Source organism: Protopterus annectens, chromosome 5.part0, assembly GCF_019279795.1.
Source record: "Protopterus annectens isolate FY-2018-M chromosome 5.part0, PAN1.0, whole genome shotgun sequence".
Taxonomy (NCBI): Eukaryota; Metazoa; Chordata; order Ceratodontiformes; family Protopteridae; genus Protopterus; species Protopterus annectens.
Window position 1 is genome coordinate 1,184,628,865 of NC_056735.1, and position 18,943 is coordinate 1,184,647,807.

General features: G+C 41.0%; 1 protein-coding gene across 2 annotated transcripts in view; it reads right to left on the minus strand.

Moving 5' to 3' along the window:
* Positions 1-18,943, minus strand: part of TRIP12 (thyroid hormone receptor interactor 12) — a 3,849,287-nt gene that overhangs the window by 1,378,847 nt on the left and 2,451,497 nt on the right. For both annotated transcript variants that reach the window (XM_044071052.1, XM_044071053.1), the window contains one exon: positions 13,911-14,102. In XM_044071052.1, the coding sequence (XP_043926987.1) occupies positions 13,911-14,102 (192 nt within the window). The remainder of the gene's footprint in view (positions 1-13,910; positions 14,103-18,943) is intronic.

An 18,943-nucleotide genomic window follows, 5' to 3' on the forward strand; every position in this document is an offset into this window, starting at 1 on the left:
CCTGAGGTGAGGCTATGACTGAACATGGTACTTAGGTGGGGTGCCAGTTCGTTCTGTAGTTCATGGTCTTTTATCACCGCTCTTTTCTGATGAAGGGTGATTGCTACTAAAATGCAAGAACACAGAGTAGGTGGGCTTCCTGAAAATGGTTGCTTTATATCTTTTATTCAGTCTATCCTTAGTTATTTTTACATCTAAAAAATTGATGGAATTATGTTCGAACTGATATATAAACCTCAAAAATTGTGTTAACTCTGAAACTGCTGCAACAAAGGCTACTGCTGATTCTTTCATTCCCTTCCAAATAAAAAACATATTGTCTTGGTATCTAGTATACCAGACAGTGTTTTCTTTAAATAAAATGTTATTAAAAGAGGTATTGCCTTTCCCAAAAAGCCATTACACAGTTAGCGAAAGAGCCCCACAAGGGGACCCCATCGCTACACCTGTATTTTTAGGTAAAGTTGCTTTTTAAACAACATAAAATTATTAGACAAAACTACATCAAGCATTGTCTCTATCAAATTGATTTAATTGTGTTCAATACCATGTAAAATAAGCAATTCTCTAACCCATTCTAAACCTGTCGTTTGAGGGATGTCAGTATAAAGATCTATAATATCAACTGTCAAGAAACTAAAATCACACAAATCGAGTCAAGGCAAATACAACAAGCAACAAACTAGTAAAAGGAAATCCAGTTGTCTCAAGCAGAAGTCTATTTAAACGTAAAAAAAGTTTTGCTTTAAAGCTATTGACCAGGTTATGCTAGATATTAGAGGTGGCCCTATTGGTTTACTACTTGAGGAACGTGAGTTAGAATGGCAACTGGTTCTAAATGCTTTGTCATATCCAGGTTTAAATGAAAATTGCAACATTTCTTGCTTGTTAAAGTTAAGAAGTTCAAGTAGGTGAAAACTTTTGTGTATCACAATTGATACTACTTAAACATGTTGTAATAACGCAGACTTTTATTTAGAATCAGTTTTTAATTCGTATGTACTGAATTATTAACAAGATTTTATCAGGTAAAACACTGTTTAATCACTGATCACATGTTTAAATGGATTATTGTGATGATTAGCTTATCTTGTCATGTGATGACTAGTGCGGGTTAGTTTAAAGACGGTTACTTTGTTTCAGTTTTTTATTTCTGAGGAAGTTACCCTATATAGGGTGACAAAGTGTTTTAAGTTGTAAAATAAACTTTTTTACGTTTAAATAGAGTTCTGCTTGAGACAACTGGATTTCCTTTTACTAGTAAGAAACTAAAATCATTGTTATATTCCAACTTATTAATATTTTCCAAAAAATTCCACGAGTATTTGCAGATTTGAAATTCGTTACTAATAATGGGCTTGAGTTTGGTATCAAAAGCTGTTTGATCAAAATTTATTAGTGTCGTAAACTGCAATTGGAAATTGGGTATTTCCAAGCATGTCTCCTTAAGAAGATCATACCCAAAGGATTGAGGCAATGGCGCTATCCGATGGGGTTAATTTATAAATCACCTTTTCATGGAGAACTTCTCAGCTTATTTTATAAGTTGTGTCTTTCGGCTTTTCCCGGTTAGGGGTCGCCACAGTGGAACTCCGGTCCGCTAATGATTGGTAGTTGATTTTTACATGCCGAGTTACCAGCCCTGACGCACAACCTTCAACGAAGGTACGCCCATTCACGCATGTCTCCACGCAGAAGATGCTCTAGCTGAGAATCGAACCGGACAGCGTCTTACTGTGAGGCGACAATGCTACCGCAGCACCACCACCACGGCATGTCTAAAAAATCAAACCCTTGCTTATCAAAAACTATTCTGCACAAGTGGAAGTATTACAGAATTAATTGGAAGTTTTAGAACACGAAATTACCAATGACAATGATTTTTCAAGGTATAAGTATGATTATATTCGTATCTTTACCAGTATAGATCATGTTATAAATAGATATGTGGAAATTAAAAAGAAAAAAAACATGAGAAACATTACGGATTACTCTAATGGAATGGCTTATCGTGTTCCTAACAACAATCTGATTAAAACGGATGTACAAGCTAATACATATGTTGCTGTAACAACCAACAGTGGGGAACGCCCACATGAAGATGCCTTTGAGCTAAGCGACGATGACGAACATAATCAGGCATTATTTCCTAGGCGTAGTGAAAGGATCTGTAACAATCAGCACACACAGAATGGTTTTCCATAATGAAGAAGCTGGTTCCAGACAGGATTTTCAAGGAGCCAGGAACCAGAGGAATCAGCAGTCCGTACAGAAGAACGGGGGCCAGAAATGGAGAAACAAGAATCACAATCAGAAGAGGTAAAATAACAGTAACTGTTAGCTCTACAGGAGATTTTAAAGTATATAATTTTTCTTCTGTATGCGTTACTAAAGACATGGTTGACGCAATGGCAAAAGGGCTAACATTTATCCCTGATCATAGAGCCAATTTGGCTAGGACAGTGACTGATCTTAAGTTGTTTATCCGAAAAATAAATCTAGCAGTGTTGTTTGGGACTAATACTACTTTGCACAATCAGTTGAAAGTTGCCATCCCTTTTAATCCACCAGTACAAGAAACTCTCTTAACATATTAGTGTATTTGCGAGACAGCTCTCAATAAAAGACGTGTATATCCCAAAATTGTCAGAGAAACTGGGATTTACTGAGCTGTTAAAAGCATGTAAAAAGAATAATGAAGCCTGATAAAGGTGGTGGACTCGTCTTTATGGATGAGGACGAGTACACTAATAGAATGGCTATGTTGTTACAAGGAGATAAGTATGTTAAAGTTGGTGTAAATGAAGTTAATATTGCACATAAAAAAGTGAAAGACATATTAAATGATCTTTAATTAAAAATAGTAGAGACATGATATTTATCACTACTTATCTATGCCTGTTCCTTTAACTCCAGTGTTGTTTGGATCTCCTAAAATTTATAAAAGTATAAGTAATCCACCTTTTAGACCAGTTGTGGATGGAAGGAGATCCATCACATATGCATGTACAAAGTTGGTTGATAGCAAATTCAAGCCCATTAGTAACGAATTTCAAATCACCCCCATGGCAACACCTGCAATTTGACGCCCCTGTTTTTGCCAACCTGGTCCTCCTTGCCTGGGAGGAAACATATATATTTCAATCCCCTTTTATGTCTAAGATTTTTCTGTACAATAGATTTTTGGATGATATCCTGATTTTATGGCACAGTGGTGAAGATGAAGCAGGTGATTTTCTTGACTATTTGAATAATTCAACATCTTATTTTAAATTTACTAGTCACTGGCATGCCCACCAAACTGACTTTCTTGATATCCATCTCGCTAAGGTTGACAATGAGGGGACACTTATAAGTAATATTCATAGAAAAAATACCTATTCCAAGATAGGTAGGGTTTATCCCCAAGAAAGTAAAGGAATGATAAGTTGGAGGTGGAAGCCAAGGAGGTCAGATGGCAATTAAGATTAAATGCCATGTCTCCAACAGGTTTAAATGACAATATTACTCTCTTCTCCATTTTAAAACAGAAATTTAGTGTGATTTGAGGAATGACTTTTAATAACATTTAATATTTTATTTTTATTTTTAATAAATATATTGGTTTTGTGGTTTGTTATGTATATTTTATTGTACACAAATATATATTTGTGTCAGTAAACATGCAAACTCAAATGTGGCTTTAGAATCTGGTTGGCTGTTCAGGATTCAAATTGTTCTACGTGATTGGTCTTTAATGTCTTACTGCTATATAAATATGTCAGGTTTTAATTGTTAAATGACTCTGATGAAGCCTTATGTGTAATAGGGCATTAAACTTTGGTCTCTATATGCCATTGTTTGGATTTTTTATTTTCTGGTTTTAGTTGTTTGGTGCCATTTGTTGTTTTCGTTATCACCTCTTGAGTACCCTGAGTCAAAAGGCCCTGAAGCACCTGTGAAAACCAGGAGACTTGTTCCTGTGCGGGCTGAGGACTACCCATAAAAGGGGAAAGGGATTTCCAAACAAAAATGGACAGGATCCAGGTATCCTGAGTAATCTGCATCAAAACAGCAAGACAGAAAGACAAGCAAAGAGAAAGAGGAAAGTGACTGGGAAGAATAGGATAGTCAGACAGCACCTGGTAATCTGGAAAAAGCAGACTTCTGAGGAACATAAGTCCGAGCTGCCTTAGCAGGAAGAGCCTGTTTGCAACCCTTTTTATTTACCCTTGGAAGGTGGGTGAGATTGCCTGTGAACAAAGGCTGGCTTATTGGGGCAGTTTCTCTGAAATTTAGGGACAGGATACACATGTTTAAGTTCCTATAAAACCTTGCCCTTATCCTGAAGAAACTTAAACATAGCAGCAACAGCTTAATCAAACAAGTGTTTATCAAGAGGAGCATCCATCAACTTAGCCTTAATATCACTAGGCAAAGGTTGAAGAAAAAGCCAAGAATACCTCATCAATGACCCAACAGCAGCAGCCCTAGAAGAAGCATCTGCTGTATAACTACACCTGATGGAATGGCATGCCACCTGGGAAGATGTCCCTAATAGGGAAAGGGCAGAAGTTTTACCCTCAGAATCTGGAAGATCAGAAATAACCCAACAGGCCTGGGATAGAAGACCCAACAAACACCTGGACATATGGGCCTGATAATTAACATGTCTAAAAGCCAAGGTAGCAGAGGGATAAACATTCTTGCCTAACCTTTCCGTGGTCTTGCTATCTTTATCAAAGTGCAGTAACTTGAAAGAGGGAAGCAATTGAGAGGGCTTGTCAGAAGCTACAGACACCACCAAGGGGTCAGCAGAAGGACATCTATACAAAAACGTACAGTCCTCAGGCACCCTATAGAATTTATCAGGTTTCTTGGGAGTAAGGGGCTGAGAGTATGGAATCTTAGATGCATTCGAAAATGCATCCAACAAGGCAGCCAAAACAGGAGGCACAGCAGAAGATTTAGGAGAAACTATCTACAGTAACAAATATCTTTTATGAACTTCAGAAACCTGAGCACAATCCCCATTTGAAGAACTCTGTCATTCTGGAAATTATGCCCCAAAAGAAACTTCTTCAAAGGGAGTATCAAGACTGGTGTATTCCTCTTCCTCTGAACCATAATCCAAAGGAAAGGAAATCTGAGAAGAGCAAGCAAGGGATTCCTCATCCTCATCCAGCTCCTCCTCTCAAAGAAATCCTGTTCTCTCGGTCTTTTTAAGGGAGAAGGTGACCGGGGGGGGGGGGGGGGGGTCTGGAACAGAAACTCCTTGAGGTAGTTTGAATGCCATCAAAGCACTAAACAGGCAGTGAGTGAAGGCCTGACATTCACTCTGTGGATCAACAGGGGCAGGAGTATTAAGTTTAGTTTTTTGCTTTTTCTTCAATGGGACATCCGCCTTATAAAATCTGGAAAGCTCTGACCCAGGACGGGATTCAATAATGGAAGCAGGGACTTCTCAGACTAAAAATTTGGGGAACATCCCTAAGCCCCCCTGCAGATAATCAGACGTGGTTCCCCAAACATCTCAAACGCATGCCTGCAATGCCTCCTCAGACATGCTTTAAGTCGAATCCCTGTCGGCCTCCAACCCAGCTGAGGCAGAGAAATCCAAAGATCCGGGCGAACTTCTGGGCATTCACTCACCTTGGGAGAAACATCTGAACAGCTGAAGATGCCAGCCTAGACTTCTTGGCCGCCTTCTTCACTGACAGTTGTCCCACGGAGCAAAAGTCCCTCCATCACATCTCTTGCAAGAAGCTTAACACCCTGGCTTTCAAGAGAAAATGCCAAAGAAGATAGTTTACTACAAAGAGTTTTAGGTATAAAGGCCTGACAGATGGAACGCATAGTCATGCGAGGCACAAAGGCAAAACAGACAATGTTCGTGGCAGTCTTTATGGGAAATTGTTCTCCCACACTGGCATTTACCCTTCTTGGATGACATGAAACCCCACATGCAACAATAAAAGAAATATAAGTAAAAAGAACCCCAATGGGGCACTTATCTACAAAGGTTTGGTGAACCAGCAACAGAATGGCTGTTCAGACAGATTATCAAGAGCTGGCATTTGGACTGGTGGCAAAGACGTTCTGAGAATGGTACGTCTGGACATCACCCTTATGCCCTACATTACACGAGGAGCATACGTGTGACGTACAGCATAACCTTAAAGCAAACTAAAGGCTGTGGTATAATGGCCAGACATCAGGCCATCCCTAATATAATAAATACTGCAACACTGAAATGGAAGGACATCTGTGGGAACAACACATGCAGAATAATGTCTTAGAGGAGGAATGAGGTTTAAGGAAAGGCAGGAATTGAATAAGCAATGTAATGTTTGACTAACAATGACTGTACGGATAAGTGATGTACAATGTTTGCAAGTGAAAATATGCCAAATATGGTTTGTTTTCATTTATATATATATATATATATATATATATATATATATATATATATATATATGTATGATTGCTTATAAGTGAGGACTCAAAAAAGATGACTGTTTAAAAAAAAAACATCGTAGCAATATCTGCACAATCATATGCACTTTTCAAATTATGTTTTAAAAAGAAAAAAAAATGAGATTTAGACAGGAACTACCTTCTGAAGGAAATGACGCAGATAATTCTCTTAAATTATCTGCACAAAACAGAAGTACACGTTTTGTGCATGATAGTTAATAATTCTGTACACCAAAGTGAAAGAAAGTAATCCCTTAAAAAATGTGTTCAATATCTTGTCTTCTTTGCTAAAACAACAAAGATCTGTAGAAACTAGTAAAGATGTAGAAATTGAAGCTGCATCAGACAAGATGAGAGAATAAATATTTGTTAGTTTCAGGAACTCTATAAAGTCTATCTGCCTTTGTGGGAAAAATAAGTTATTTCATAGTATAACATTCCATCTGTGTTGTCCATCTTCATTTTCATTAACCTGTGGGGTCTATTCCAACCCTTGGAACCAACTGACCACTCTCCAAGCTTCAGATTCCAGACTTGAGCTCCTCCCCTCTACCCATAATGCCCTACGCCGCCACACTACCTCAGATTGAGTTTGCCCCAAATACAGAAACCAAAAATATTTTATCCTATAAAAATAGCAATCATCCAAGACCCTGAGAGAAAAAATCAGGAGCTCAACCCGAAGGAACAGAGGTCTTCCAAATACTGGAAGGGGGAAGGATGATTAATGAAAATGAAGATGGACAACACAGACAGAATGTTATGGTAAGACATAATTTCTTTATCTGATGCTGTCATCTTCATTTCCATTAACCTGTGGGACAGAGACCCCAGCTACTGAAAAACCCCGGGCGGCTCTTATGGAAGGATATTCCGGAGTATGGCAGAGCCAAAGGCAACCTGCTTCTGGATATAATATTCAACTTATAAGGCGAGACAAACGTATGAGGACTTGATCAGGTAGCTGCAGCACAAATATCTTCAACGGAAACCCTGGACCAGAAGGCTTGAGAAGTCACCAAAGACCTTGTAGAATGAGCTTTAAAAGGACCTGGCAATGGAATATTTCTGACAAAATGTACAAAGGAAATACAGTCTTTCAACAATCGAGACAGAGTAACCTTTGTAATGGATTTTCCTCTCTTTTTTCCTTAGAGAAAGGATTTGGTTCTGACCAAGTAGAAACTTAACTGCCTGTGTACATCCAGCAGATGAAGAATGTACTCCCCTTTATTCTGATAATTAGGGAAAAAGATGGAAGAGTAAGAGACCGATTAATGTTCCCCTCCCTGGCTACCTTGGCCAAAAAGGCCGGATTCATATGTAGAGTTACAATGTCGTAATAAAAAAATAAGTATGGGAATTTAGAGGAAACAGCTTGAAATCTGGACACACTTTTTGCAGAGGTGACAGCCTCTAGAAAAACGGTCTTCCACAACAGAAGTTTTAAGTCAACTGTAGCCGCTGGCTCAAGAGGAGGATGAACCAATGCTTGCAGAACCACAATCCGGTCCCACGAAGGGGTAGGGTCTTTGATTGGTGGATGAAGCAAACAAGTACCTCTAAGGAAGGTTTTACAAAGTTTTGAAGATGCCAGGGGGAAGAGTCCAAGCCTAAATGAAAACTGGAAACCACTAATACCTGGACCTTGATGGTAGAATAGCTAGTGCCATCATGGAAGAGGGAAGCCAAAAAATCCAAAACGATCACAACAGGAACCGTAAAAGGGTCTACCTGCTTCTGCTGTGCCCAAATGGAAAACCTTTTTCATCTACTTTTATAAATTCTACAAGTTGAAGACCTAAGGGATGACATCGGAATCCATTGGACAGGGGAAGAAAGCCTGGGATATCTTGCTATCACTGGAATTGGAGAAGCCATGCGGTTGGCTTTAAACCGTGAAGGTTAGGCTGGGGATGTCCTGACGGATGGGAATGAAGGACTGGAATCAGCTTTAACCTCAACAGTGGACATACCAAATGATGAAACCAAACCAAAGAAAGGTGAACCAGGTTTGTTGTGGCCGGAAAAGAGCAATGAGGATTACTTTGCTCTTCAACCTGAGAGCCTTCTGTAAAAACCTGGGAATTAATGGCAGAGGAGGGCGTAGAGAAGACCAGGAGGCCAAGCATAGACTACAGCGCCTCTGGTTGACTGTTCCTGAGAAGGAATCAAGGGAAAATACCTGCTGCATTTGTTGTTGAGAGGGGATGCAAACAGACTGCAGCAAGGTTGACCCCAATTCTGGAAGATCAGTTTTGAAACGGACAGATTCAAAGACCATTCGTGAGGCATGAGTAACACTTGGCTAAGCCTGTCTGCTAATATGCTGGACTCTCCCAGAATGTGCATTGCTATCAGAAAGCTGTTGGTAGAGATTTCCCACTGCCACACCCTCACTGCTTCCTGACATACGGGGTAGGACCTAGTTCCCCTGTTTGTTGATGTAGCACACCACAGACATATTGTCTGCATAGCAATAGTCGCGACAGGTAGTAGGCTGTGAAGATCTAGCAACACTAGTAGAACCGCCCTCACCTTCAGCACACTGATATGCAAGTTGGTCTCCTAGGTGTCCATGTGCCTAGAACCGTCCAACCCAAAAAGTGCCCCCATCTGGGAGGCATCCATGGTCACCATGGTGTTTTGGGGAGGAAGGATGAATGTCCATCCTTAAAAAATGTCGGCGGAGTGAAGCCACCAAAGCAGTGAATCATTGCATACTCGGGAGAGTTTGATGGGGAAATTCAAGGGATTCCTATGAAGAGACCCCACTGGATGCTAAAATCCACTGCAGGATCCGCATGTGTAGGTACAAATTAGACATAGTTGTTACAGTAGCAGCCATAAAGCACAACAGTCTGAGAATCAAGCTGACCAGAGGTGTTGGGATGCTCAGAATCTGTCTGACCAGAAGTCTCAGATTCTTAATTCTCTCCATACTTAGAAAGGCTTGAGATACCCTTGTGTCCACACACGCTCCAATAAAGTCTATAATGTGAACTGGTTGTAGCAGAGACTGCTGAATACCGATTGTGATTTCTGGAAGAGGGGCCAGATATAAAAGTTAATCCCTGGCCTGAATCAGTAGGTGCTCAGCTGACGCAGTCAGAAGCCAATCGAACAGATAAGGAAAAATCTGGAAACCTTGTAGTTTGAGGTGAGTTGCCACCACTGCCGAACGTTTGGTGAATACCCTGCAGGCTGTGGTGAGGCCAAACAGGAGTGATCTGAATTGGTAGTGACTGGCTCCTAATCTGAAAAGCAGACATTACCTGGAGCATCTGTCCATCTTTGTGTGGTAGTACACGTCCTTCAGATCCACAGAGCACATCCAATCGTTCATCTTCAGAGGAGGTAAGATGGACTGAATTGTGACCACCTTGAACTTCGTGTGTTTCACCAACTTGTTCAAGATGGTCAAATCCAGAATCGGCTGTAGGTCCCCTGTTATTTGGAACACTAAAAACCTGGAGTAAACTCCCGTTCCGACTTGATCGGGGGGACCTTTTAGATGACTCTCTTGCTTAATAGTTTCTCTATTTCTAAGGCCACATCCTCCCTCTGACTGGGTAGAACATCAGGGAGGCAATTTCTATTTTTGGGAATTTCTAAAAAGAGAATGTAGTATCCTATGGATACAATCCTTAGCACCTAGTGATCATTTGTGATGGCCTTGCAGGCTGCTAGGTGCAAGGAGAAGCACCACTCCAACTGCCCCCAGAGGACATAAGCCGGGCAACCATTCAGGAATGCTGAAGGCTCAGTCTGACAAGGTTTCTCATAAGCCTTGGTTCTGTGGACCCCCCCTTGGCCATGTGAGCAGTGTTTTCCATTCTGGTTGTTCCTTCCTCTGCCCCTGGGGGAAAAATCTTCCTGCACAACCTGAAAGGGACCCCCTGACTTACCAAACCACATCTTTTTACTCCAACACTGGTTCCTAGAAAAGGACTTTTGTGGGGTAGAAAAAATTATCCCGATGGCAGACAGGGTCTTTCCATCCTTTTCGCTGCGGGAGTGTGGGTCATGAACTGTAGGCCCAAACAAGGTGGAGCTGTCAAATGGGGCTTTGACAAAGGACTGTTGGAAGGGCTCTGCGACGTCACACAGACTCATCCAGGCATGGTGCCTTATGCCAATGCTAGAACCGGCCGCCTTGAGGTAGCCTCTATGGTGTGAGATATCAACTTCATGGACACATCTGCCAGTGATTGGAGAGTGATCAGTCTGGAGAAAAAGGTCTTCTGTTCCTCTGCAGACAAGGACCCAGGGGACGAGCTAGAAAGTTCCTTCTCCAGATCCCTTTGTAGCCTTGTAAAATGTGAAAAGTAGCTCAATGGCCTCAAGGTAAACTTGGAAGGGACATAAACTCTTTTCCCAAATCTGTGTAATGCTTGCAATTCTCTGTTGGGAGGGTGGACAGAAGAGCTCTCTTGTGCGAGCTCCTTGTTAGTTGCAGCGACAACCACAGCATCAACCAGAACACTCAGTCCAAAAAGTATTGTCCGAAGGGGTACTCGAAATCTTGCCCACCCACTTGGGGATCAGCTCTACTATACCAGGCTCCTTCCATGCCCTAATTGATACTAGCTCAATAAGGGGGTCAGGCAGGGTGACACACCCAGGTGTTAGATGGGCCAGACCCGAAAGCCTCCCACAGAACCGATTCCTACAAGGAAGGGTTTTGGGCAGACCAGCCATCCCTCTGGCACAGGATTTCTAGAATGTCTCCAAAGGAAACTTTGTTGTGTGGTGACCTGGGGGAGCCTTCGAATTCCTCAAAAATCGGTGTAAGTGGCAAGGGATTCCAAGGGAGAATCCAAGCACCTTCTCTTACACAACCCCCTTCTGGGGGACCTCCTCGATGGGACGCTCCGGGGAGGTGTCAGAAGACTCTCTGGGATCTGCAGTAGAGATTGTGGAAGCTTTCTAGACCCATCTGTCTGCAGAGCAGACTTGAGGCCTCAGGCACCAGACCAGAAAAGTGGGGGGGGGGTTCTGAGGCTCTCCCAGGGTGGGAGAGAACCCTCTCCACCACCTTGAAAGCAAAAGGGCTCCGACTCTCCAGAAGCAGTTGCCCTCGGGGCTGGAGCCACTGAAGGAGACACCTCCTGAGGGGCCTGAACCTCACACTCTGAAGGAGGAGGAGTTGGGGAATGAGCTGTCGAGGGCCGACTCCCTGAGGGGGAGAGAGCGCTCTGAAAACTTCAGAGTTGACGTCAACCACACGCAGCCAACCTCAAAGGTACGGTTCAGAGACGCACTCGGAACAGTAGGGTCGAGCTCACTGAGGAAACAGTCAGAGGAGACTTGAGGCATCTCAATTGGCTTTGAAATTCTGGCATTGGAGACCAACGGAACCAAGGGCTCCAACACTGAATGACGGGTAGGAGAATGAGCTGCTGGTCAGAACAGGGAAACCCCTCACGGATCAAGAACCACAAAAGTATCACAGGCAGAAAAAAACAAACTGGTTTTAATTCACAAAGCCAATGGCAAAAAACAATTACAATGTTAAGCACTTTCGTCTGGGTAATCTCCCAAACTTATCAGAACAATAGTCGCTGATTACACAACAAATTTATACGCAAAGCAACCAATCAACATTCCCCCCTTGTTAACACATACCCCAATAGCCAACTTATATTATACAAATAAAAAAAAACAGTAATTTCAATAGTTGCCTAAAAACAGATCTTTAACTTTTGAAACTTTTAAAACAAACCAAAATTAATTCAAGTCCTTAAAATAAAACATTTTACATTAAAATGTTTCTGAGAATAAGAAAATTAATGCAACAACATAGGCAAGTTTCACAAATTAAGTTTGGTCATAGCTTGGCAGCCCTCATCTTAAGTACACTGTTAACACTTATTGTTTCATTAAGTCTAGGTAGCTTTCCAGCAACCAATTTCAGTTGCCAGATCAACACTTTGTAGTCCAGTTTAGCTTCCCAGTGTTCACCCCTAGGGTCCTTTACCACCTGTTCAAGTATAAAAAAATACAAATTTACTTTCAGGGCAAACTTTACAAAATCTACATAAAGCATTGGTGTCCTTCACATGGGAAACATCATACAGGTGCTCGTATACCAGCTTTCTGATAGTCCTTTCTGTCTTTCCAATGTAAAAACTACAGCAGGCCTCACAATTGACCAAACAGACCACCCCCTCTACTATTACCATTGAAGTAGTCCTTTGAATTAATGTGTATGTTCCTGGCCTTCAAAAAAATCCCACCAAAACATTAATTAGCTAGGTGCTAACAAACAGCTGTCCCAGACAGGAAACGTCTGATATTTATAAAAAATGACTGGTTCCCTACATGGGAAATACATCTTAAAGCTTAAAACTAAATCACTATTTGCTCTTATAAGGTTAACAAATCTGTAAACACTCCCCAGTAGAGACTTATCTTCAGTAACAAAGGCTGAGGTTGATTGCTGCTCCTGTAAAGCCTCACAGCCACTTCTTTGTGGGATGGCAAGAAAGGTACTGAATAAATCTTTACTCTGACTGCTGATTTCCCTCCTTGTCTCTTGCCAATCAGCAGTCAGTAGGAAGGTGTGGTGGAAGCCTGAGATTTCTGAAGTTCGCCCGTTGTTGTTCCCTGATTTGGTGTTAGCTCTCCTAGTGGTACATTCCTGGCACAGAGTTTCAAACATCACTAGATCAAACAAACATTGTTAACTGGGTGGGTGGACTGGTTTTGCCTTACAGATCAGGCAGGGGTCATCTATAAGCAATGTCACCTGCAATTAACTGGTTAAAGAGACCAGTTCCAAACAATATAATGAAGACATAAGAACCCAAGGGTATCAAATGAAAAATACACAAAATAAAACATTAAGTGTGAATAAATTAAAATCACTGCAGTTTTTGGACTTGTGCCCCAAATACTGATACAGGCAACAGCCTGGGAAAACCAAACCAAAGCAGTACAATCACATTTGCACTTGGACATCAGAGATAATACAGCATCTGCTTTTTAGCAGCAGGAAAGAACATGTTGAAGACCTTCCTCAGTGACTAGAATTTTAGTCAACTACTTGGTATGCAAAATTCATAGCATCCCCTTCTGGTAAATGAATGTATTCTGAACCATCACACTATTCAGTCCCTGATAATTTATATAGCAAGTATCCCAAGCATAGCAAAACACTATCCAACAAACCTTAAACAGTGATGCATCTTGGCAGCATACAGCATGCAGAATCTCTTACCTGTAAAGGCTATAACTGAAAAAATGCAATGTCAGAATAAATACAATAGCTTACAACCAGAAGTTATTTGTCAAAGACTACAACTGTGCAAGCATGTTTTGCGCCATGTTGCTCCTTTGGAAAAAAAAAAAAAACATAACAGGTTTTAAACTTATTAAACATGCAAATATATACCTTGTACACTAGCAGGACACCTTCCCCAAATTTTTTTTAGATCAAGTGAAATACTTACAGGACACCCAAAAAAAACATGAAGAAATCGCCTTAATCGGACATCCCTGCTGACGAGGTCTTTATCATTTCTGGATGTCAAGTAAAGCAAGAGTTGCTTTACAAACCCACTGTGCTGGATTTCAAATGAAGAAACATCCGATTCCGAAACTATGCTACGAATTTCTACAAGGCACTCTACTCCACCATCCATCTAGGAAAAAAAATGCATAACAATCTACTTCAAAAGAACCAAGCAGCAGTTAGGAATGCAAGACAAATTCAGCATTTAAGAAACTGCACCTACTGTACCACAATTTGCATAAACTATTCTCTGGTACTTTATGAAAAGCTGCAGCAACCTAATCTACAGTTACAGCTTTTAAACCCAAGGTACTACTGGGCTATGAATGAAAGCCATTTAGTTTTTAAAACCAAACAGGGTCAAAAACAGGTTACTGCCTTTCAAGTTTCAAAGTACTTTGATGGCTATGTCACTAGCCTTGCATGGAATACTGATGCTGGAGTCAATCTGCTACACAAAGTTTACTCCAACTTTGGCTAAATAGTCTTTATTTATTACCATATGTTTACCAAGAAAGTCCAACTGGACAGAAGCCCCCCTTTTCAGAGGACCAGGGAGAAAAGATCCACACAAACTACAACTCTATCATGAATCCAAATAGAATGACATTAAATGCACAGTTAAAAAAATTGAATAGGATTCAAGACACCAGATATTTTACAAATAAAAAATAATCATACAAAAATTACAGTGATGGACAGAAAAGTCAAGAATTGTTCAGATGAAGAAAGATTAAGAATGAAAGTTTAATTTATTAGTAGACTGTATGACATGTAGTTGGGGAGGTTTGTTGTACAGTACAGCACAGGAGAGAAGTGTAAGATTTAGTAGGGATTACATACTGTACTTACATGAGAAAGTGGTGGTGGAACAAATAGTATTAGATATATGCTATTTCCTGCTAGTGCTAGAGTTGAACTGAGGAGAACCGGAGTGTCAGAGAGAGAGAGAGAGAGAGAGAGAAGTGCGGGTGTTAAGACATAGGAGATGAGCGACAGGGTAAGGGGACGGATTTTAGATTAAGCAAGAGTGTTAAGAAAGACAATGAGGAACAAAAGCTGTTAAATTAGTGAGTAAAAGTGGCTTCATACAGGGGTACTGGAGATAGATCAGTGGTACTTGAATCATAAGAGTTGAAAACATTTATGCCAGTTTAAACAGCTGTCAGTCAGAAATTACATTTAACTTGTGAGAGTTTACCCACGGGTTTAACAAGAGCAAAGCAAGCAATCCGATCGGTATGTCTTAAGATTCTGTTTTGAAGTCAATGGGTTATTAAATTAACCTCAGTGACAGCAGGATTGAGAGTTCCATATTTTAGTGACATAAGCAAAGTATAAGGCATCTAGTCCTGCTGAGCTGTTTGACTTGAGAATATTGATAAGTTTGCTATATGAATGAAACTGTCTTTATTGTGCATAATGCTGAATGATTACTGTTAGAGTCGGCCAATTTTGTGGACTGTGACTTACATTATGGGACATGATTAGCTGACAGTAGTTGAGGTAATGAAGAAATTCAAGCCACTTTAGTTGTTTTAAGGTAATACAGTGCTGTGATCTATAAGGCAGATTTGTTGTAAACCTTGTCACTTTACTGTAGCATTGTTCCAGTTTAGATTTAAGTGTGGCCACTTGAATTGTCAAGACTGGCAGGCCCTATAGGAGGGATGATAAGAGAAAGGTAGATGCCAATTTTTTTTTTTTTTTGGAGCTGTCTGTGAGGGGGTATCTGAATCTATGAAGTCTCTCCAGTTTCTGATACGTCTTTTTAATGGTCTGATGTACGTGCAAGCTGAATTTAAAGTTGTCATCCACAATGACCCCAAATATATTTTATGTACGGGACAATTTCCATTTTTGTGTTATTTAAGGAGAAACAGTGAAAGCAGTCCTGTTCAGGTCGTATGTTTTAGGAAGGAATAGGAATAAATATTTTCTCTGGATTTTAAACCAGGATTCAATGGCTAGAAAAGATAGGCTACACATTGAAGATGGGAAGGAATTTTGACAGAATATATGAGGATAGTCAATGGCATACTGGATTATGGGGACATGTTTGCATGCAGTACTGAAGTTGTTAAAGGACTCAGAAAAGATCGTTGGGAACCCCTGACAGAAAATCTGAATGGGCACACTGCCATTTGACAGACTTATCAGTCTGACACGTAGCTGCTGAACCACTGTAGGGAACATTTTTGTGTAAACTACTTACCTTAAACAGATTACTTCTTGGCATTTCAAACTCTTTATGAGGGGTTTCTTCTTAATGGTTTAATGACTTTTATAGTTAATCATTTACTTGTCCTAAGAACTCACACTGTAGACCATAGGTATGGTGACTTTAAATGGAAGATTTTTATTCCCAGTCTGTTTTCTCTTCTGCTCACTGGCCCTCTGACCATATGACGCATCCTTAAGGGTACCCTCTCCTTTTCCACGCCAAACCATTAAAACTAATACCCCCCTCCCGTACTGAAGCCCAGGAATGAATGCCTACTTCCTAAAGATGGTCAGGGTGATGGTTTGGTTTTGTCCAAGCTCTGAGCTGGATATAATGGATGCAAAGGACTACATACAACATTAATACTGACAGATGTCTGGATACACGATCAATCTGTTGCAAGAAATTTCTGGGAATGGAGCAAGCATGCACCTAATTACCCCAGCATGCTAGGACATGCTCTGAGGTGAGCATATGCTGTGCCAGGCAGATTGACCAGGAGCTCTTGAAGGCTGTCTGGAAAGATGGGACACTTAGTGGAAAAGTCCCAAAAGTAAGAAATACTGTAACACTGACTTAATGAAGAACATCATTTTAAATTCTTTGCTATGGGATATTTTTCTTAAGCAAAACACTTTTCCCACAGCAGAGTTAAGGACAACAGTGTCAGGCCATAGATGAAGGAGTGAAAACATGATGATCCTAGACTACAGCACAAACCACTGCTAGACAGTTTCAAGCACACTGTTCAATCTTGATGATGTACCTGATGAAATCAACCTAGCATCTGCTAGCAGTTGCCAGCAGTGTGGAATGGAATGCCTAATTACTTACAGAATGGATGAGATGTTATCAGCAGCTAATTCTCCCTCTCGCTGGCTGTCTTTTCCAGCTCCTGGAACTCTGCTCTATCCCCGACATTTTACAAACAAAAATAATCATACAAGAACTGCAGTGATGGCCAGAAAAGTCAAGAATTATTCAGATGAAGAAAGAATGACAATGAAAGTTGAATTTATTAGCAGACTATATAGTTGGGAGGTATGTTATACAGTACAGTACAGCAAAGGAGATGTGGAAGATTCTGAGTTGCAGTCAGCCTTTATTCCTCAGTGCTAAAGAGGCAGGAAAATCTGACCACATAAGTGCACCAAGTCCATTAGTTCATCTGCGACTACCAGTGAGTACACTTTCTGCAAATCAAACAATCGCACCTTCAGTAGAGCAGCCAAGGCAGGGTTAAGGGCTATGGTGGAGTGTATCTGACATCTATTAAGGAAGGTCCTTCTCATATATCAAATGATGACGCAAGAAAGTATCTCTTAGATCTTATCAGGGGCATTTCTTTGGTGGGTCAATAACCATAATGATTATTAAGCAGCAATACACCAGTTTAGAAGAAACCAGAGGAAGGTGCAAGAACAAAGGTACAGAAGGTGGGACCCTGAAGTTTGGAATACCAAAGGATGCCAACTCTCTTGGAATAGGGGTCAAAACAATGTCTGGTGAAGATGTGCACCAAAGACAAGGTGGCTACAGTGCAAATGTCTACAAGAAGCTGAAACAACTCTAGTGCAGTGGCCTTTGATCACAGAAAGTACAGTTGCGTACACTTACCATAAATGTAGATGTTCAAGTGTATTCACTGTTGCAGTCATCACATTTGGGTTATCTGCTTGCAGTAGCCCTCAGTCTGCCTGATTATCAAAGTCTTGGGTCCTGCGTCGGTTGCTGTCTCATCTTCCATGACATCAGCTAGTCAGGGGTATAAATCATGCAGCCGACGCCATTACATCAGTTTTTCTTGCCCCAGATGTCTGGTGCCCCCTTAAGGGGAAGCAATTAAATATATATATGTAAGGTTATACCTCCAACAAAAAAGCAAATACACCTAAAAGCTTTTAAGCATAGTAAAGGAGAATAGAGGTATAGCCAAAAGACGTCAGGGGGATGGAGGGAGGGTAACCAGGACTGCAACAGTGAATACACTCGAACATCTACATTTATGATAAGTGTACACAGTGCAGTCATCACATTTCGGTAGATTCCCAAAGCTAAGGATGGGAGGAGGAATTTAGATAGCATTAGGACCAACTATAATGCCCTGCAAGACTGCAGCAGCAAAGCCAGCTCTGGATTTAGAGAAAATTGGCAAATGGTAATGCTTGGTGAAAGTATGTACAGAACTCCAGGTAGCAGCTTCTAGGATGTCCCTGGTAGAAACACCTCTGAGAAAGGCTGTAGAGATAGATGCAGCCCTGGATGAATGTGGTCTGATCCCCTGTGGGATAGGTTTTTCATGGTGCTTATAGCAGAAATGAATGCAATGGCCTATCCATTTAGAAATGGTTTGCTTTGAAATAGCCTTCCCCTCTGCCCCTGCAGCAAATGCCACCAGCAGTTTTCCTTTGAGGTTTAGTCCTGTCCAAGTAAAATCTAAGCTGTCTGTGCACATCTAAGGAGTGCAGTATCCTTTCCACTTTGTTCTGTGGAATAGAAAAGAAGGTTGGCAAATGAATGGACCGATTAAGAGCCACACTGAATACAACCTTGGGCATGAAGGAGGGATTGGTCCTGAGGGACACCATGTCCGCATGAAAGATGATGAAAGGCTCCACTGCCATAAGGACCTATAAATCAGATACCCTTCTTGCTGAAGTGACTGCTAAAAGGAAGGTTGTTTTCCAAGAAAGGAATTTTAACTCTGCACTTGCAGCTGGCTCAAAAGGAGGAAGAGTGAGTTATTC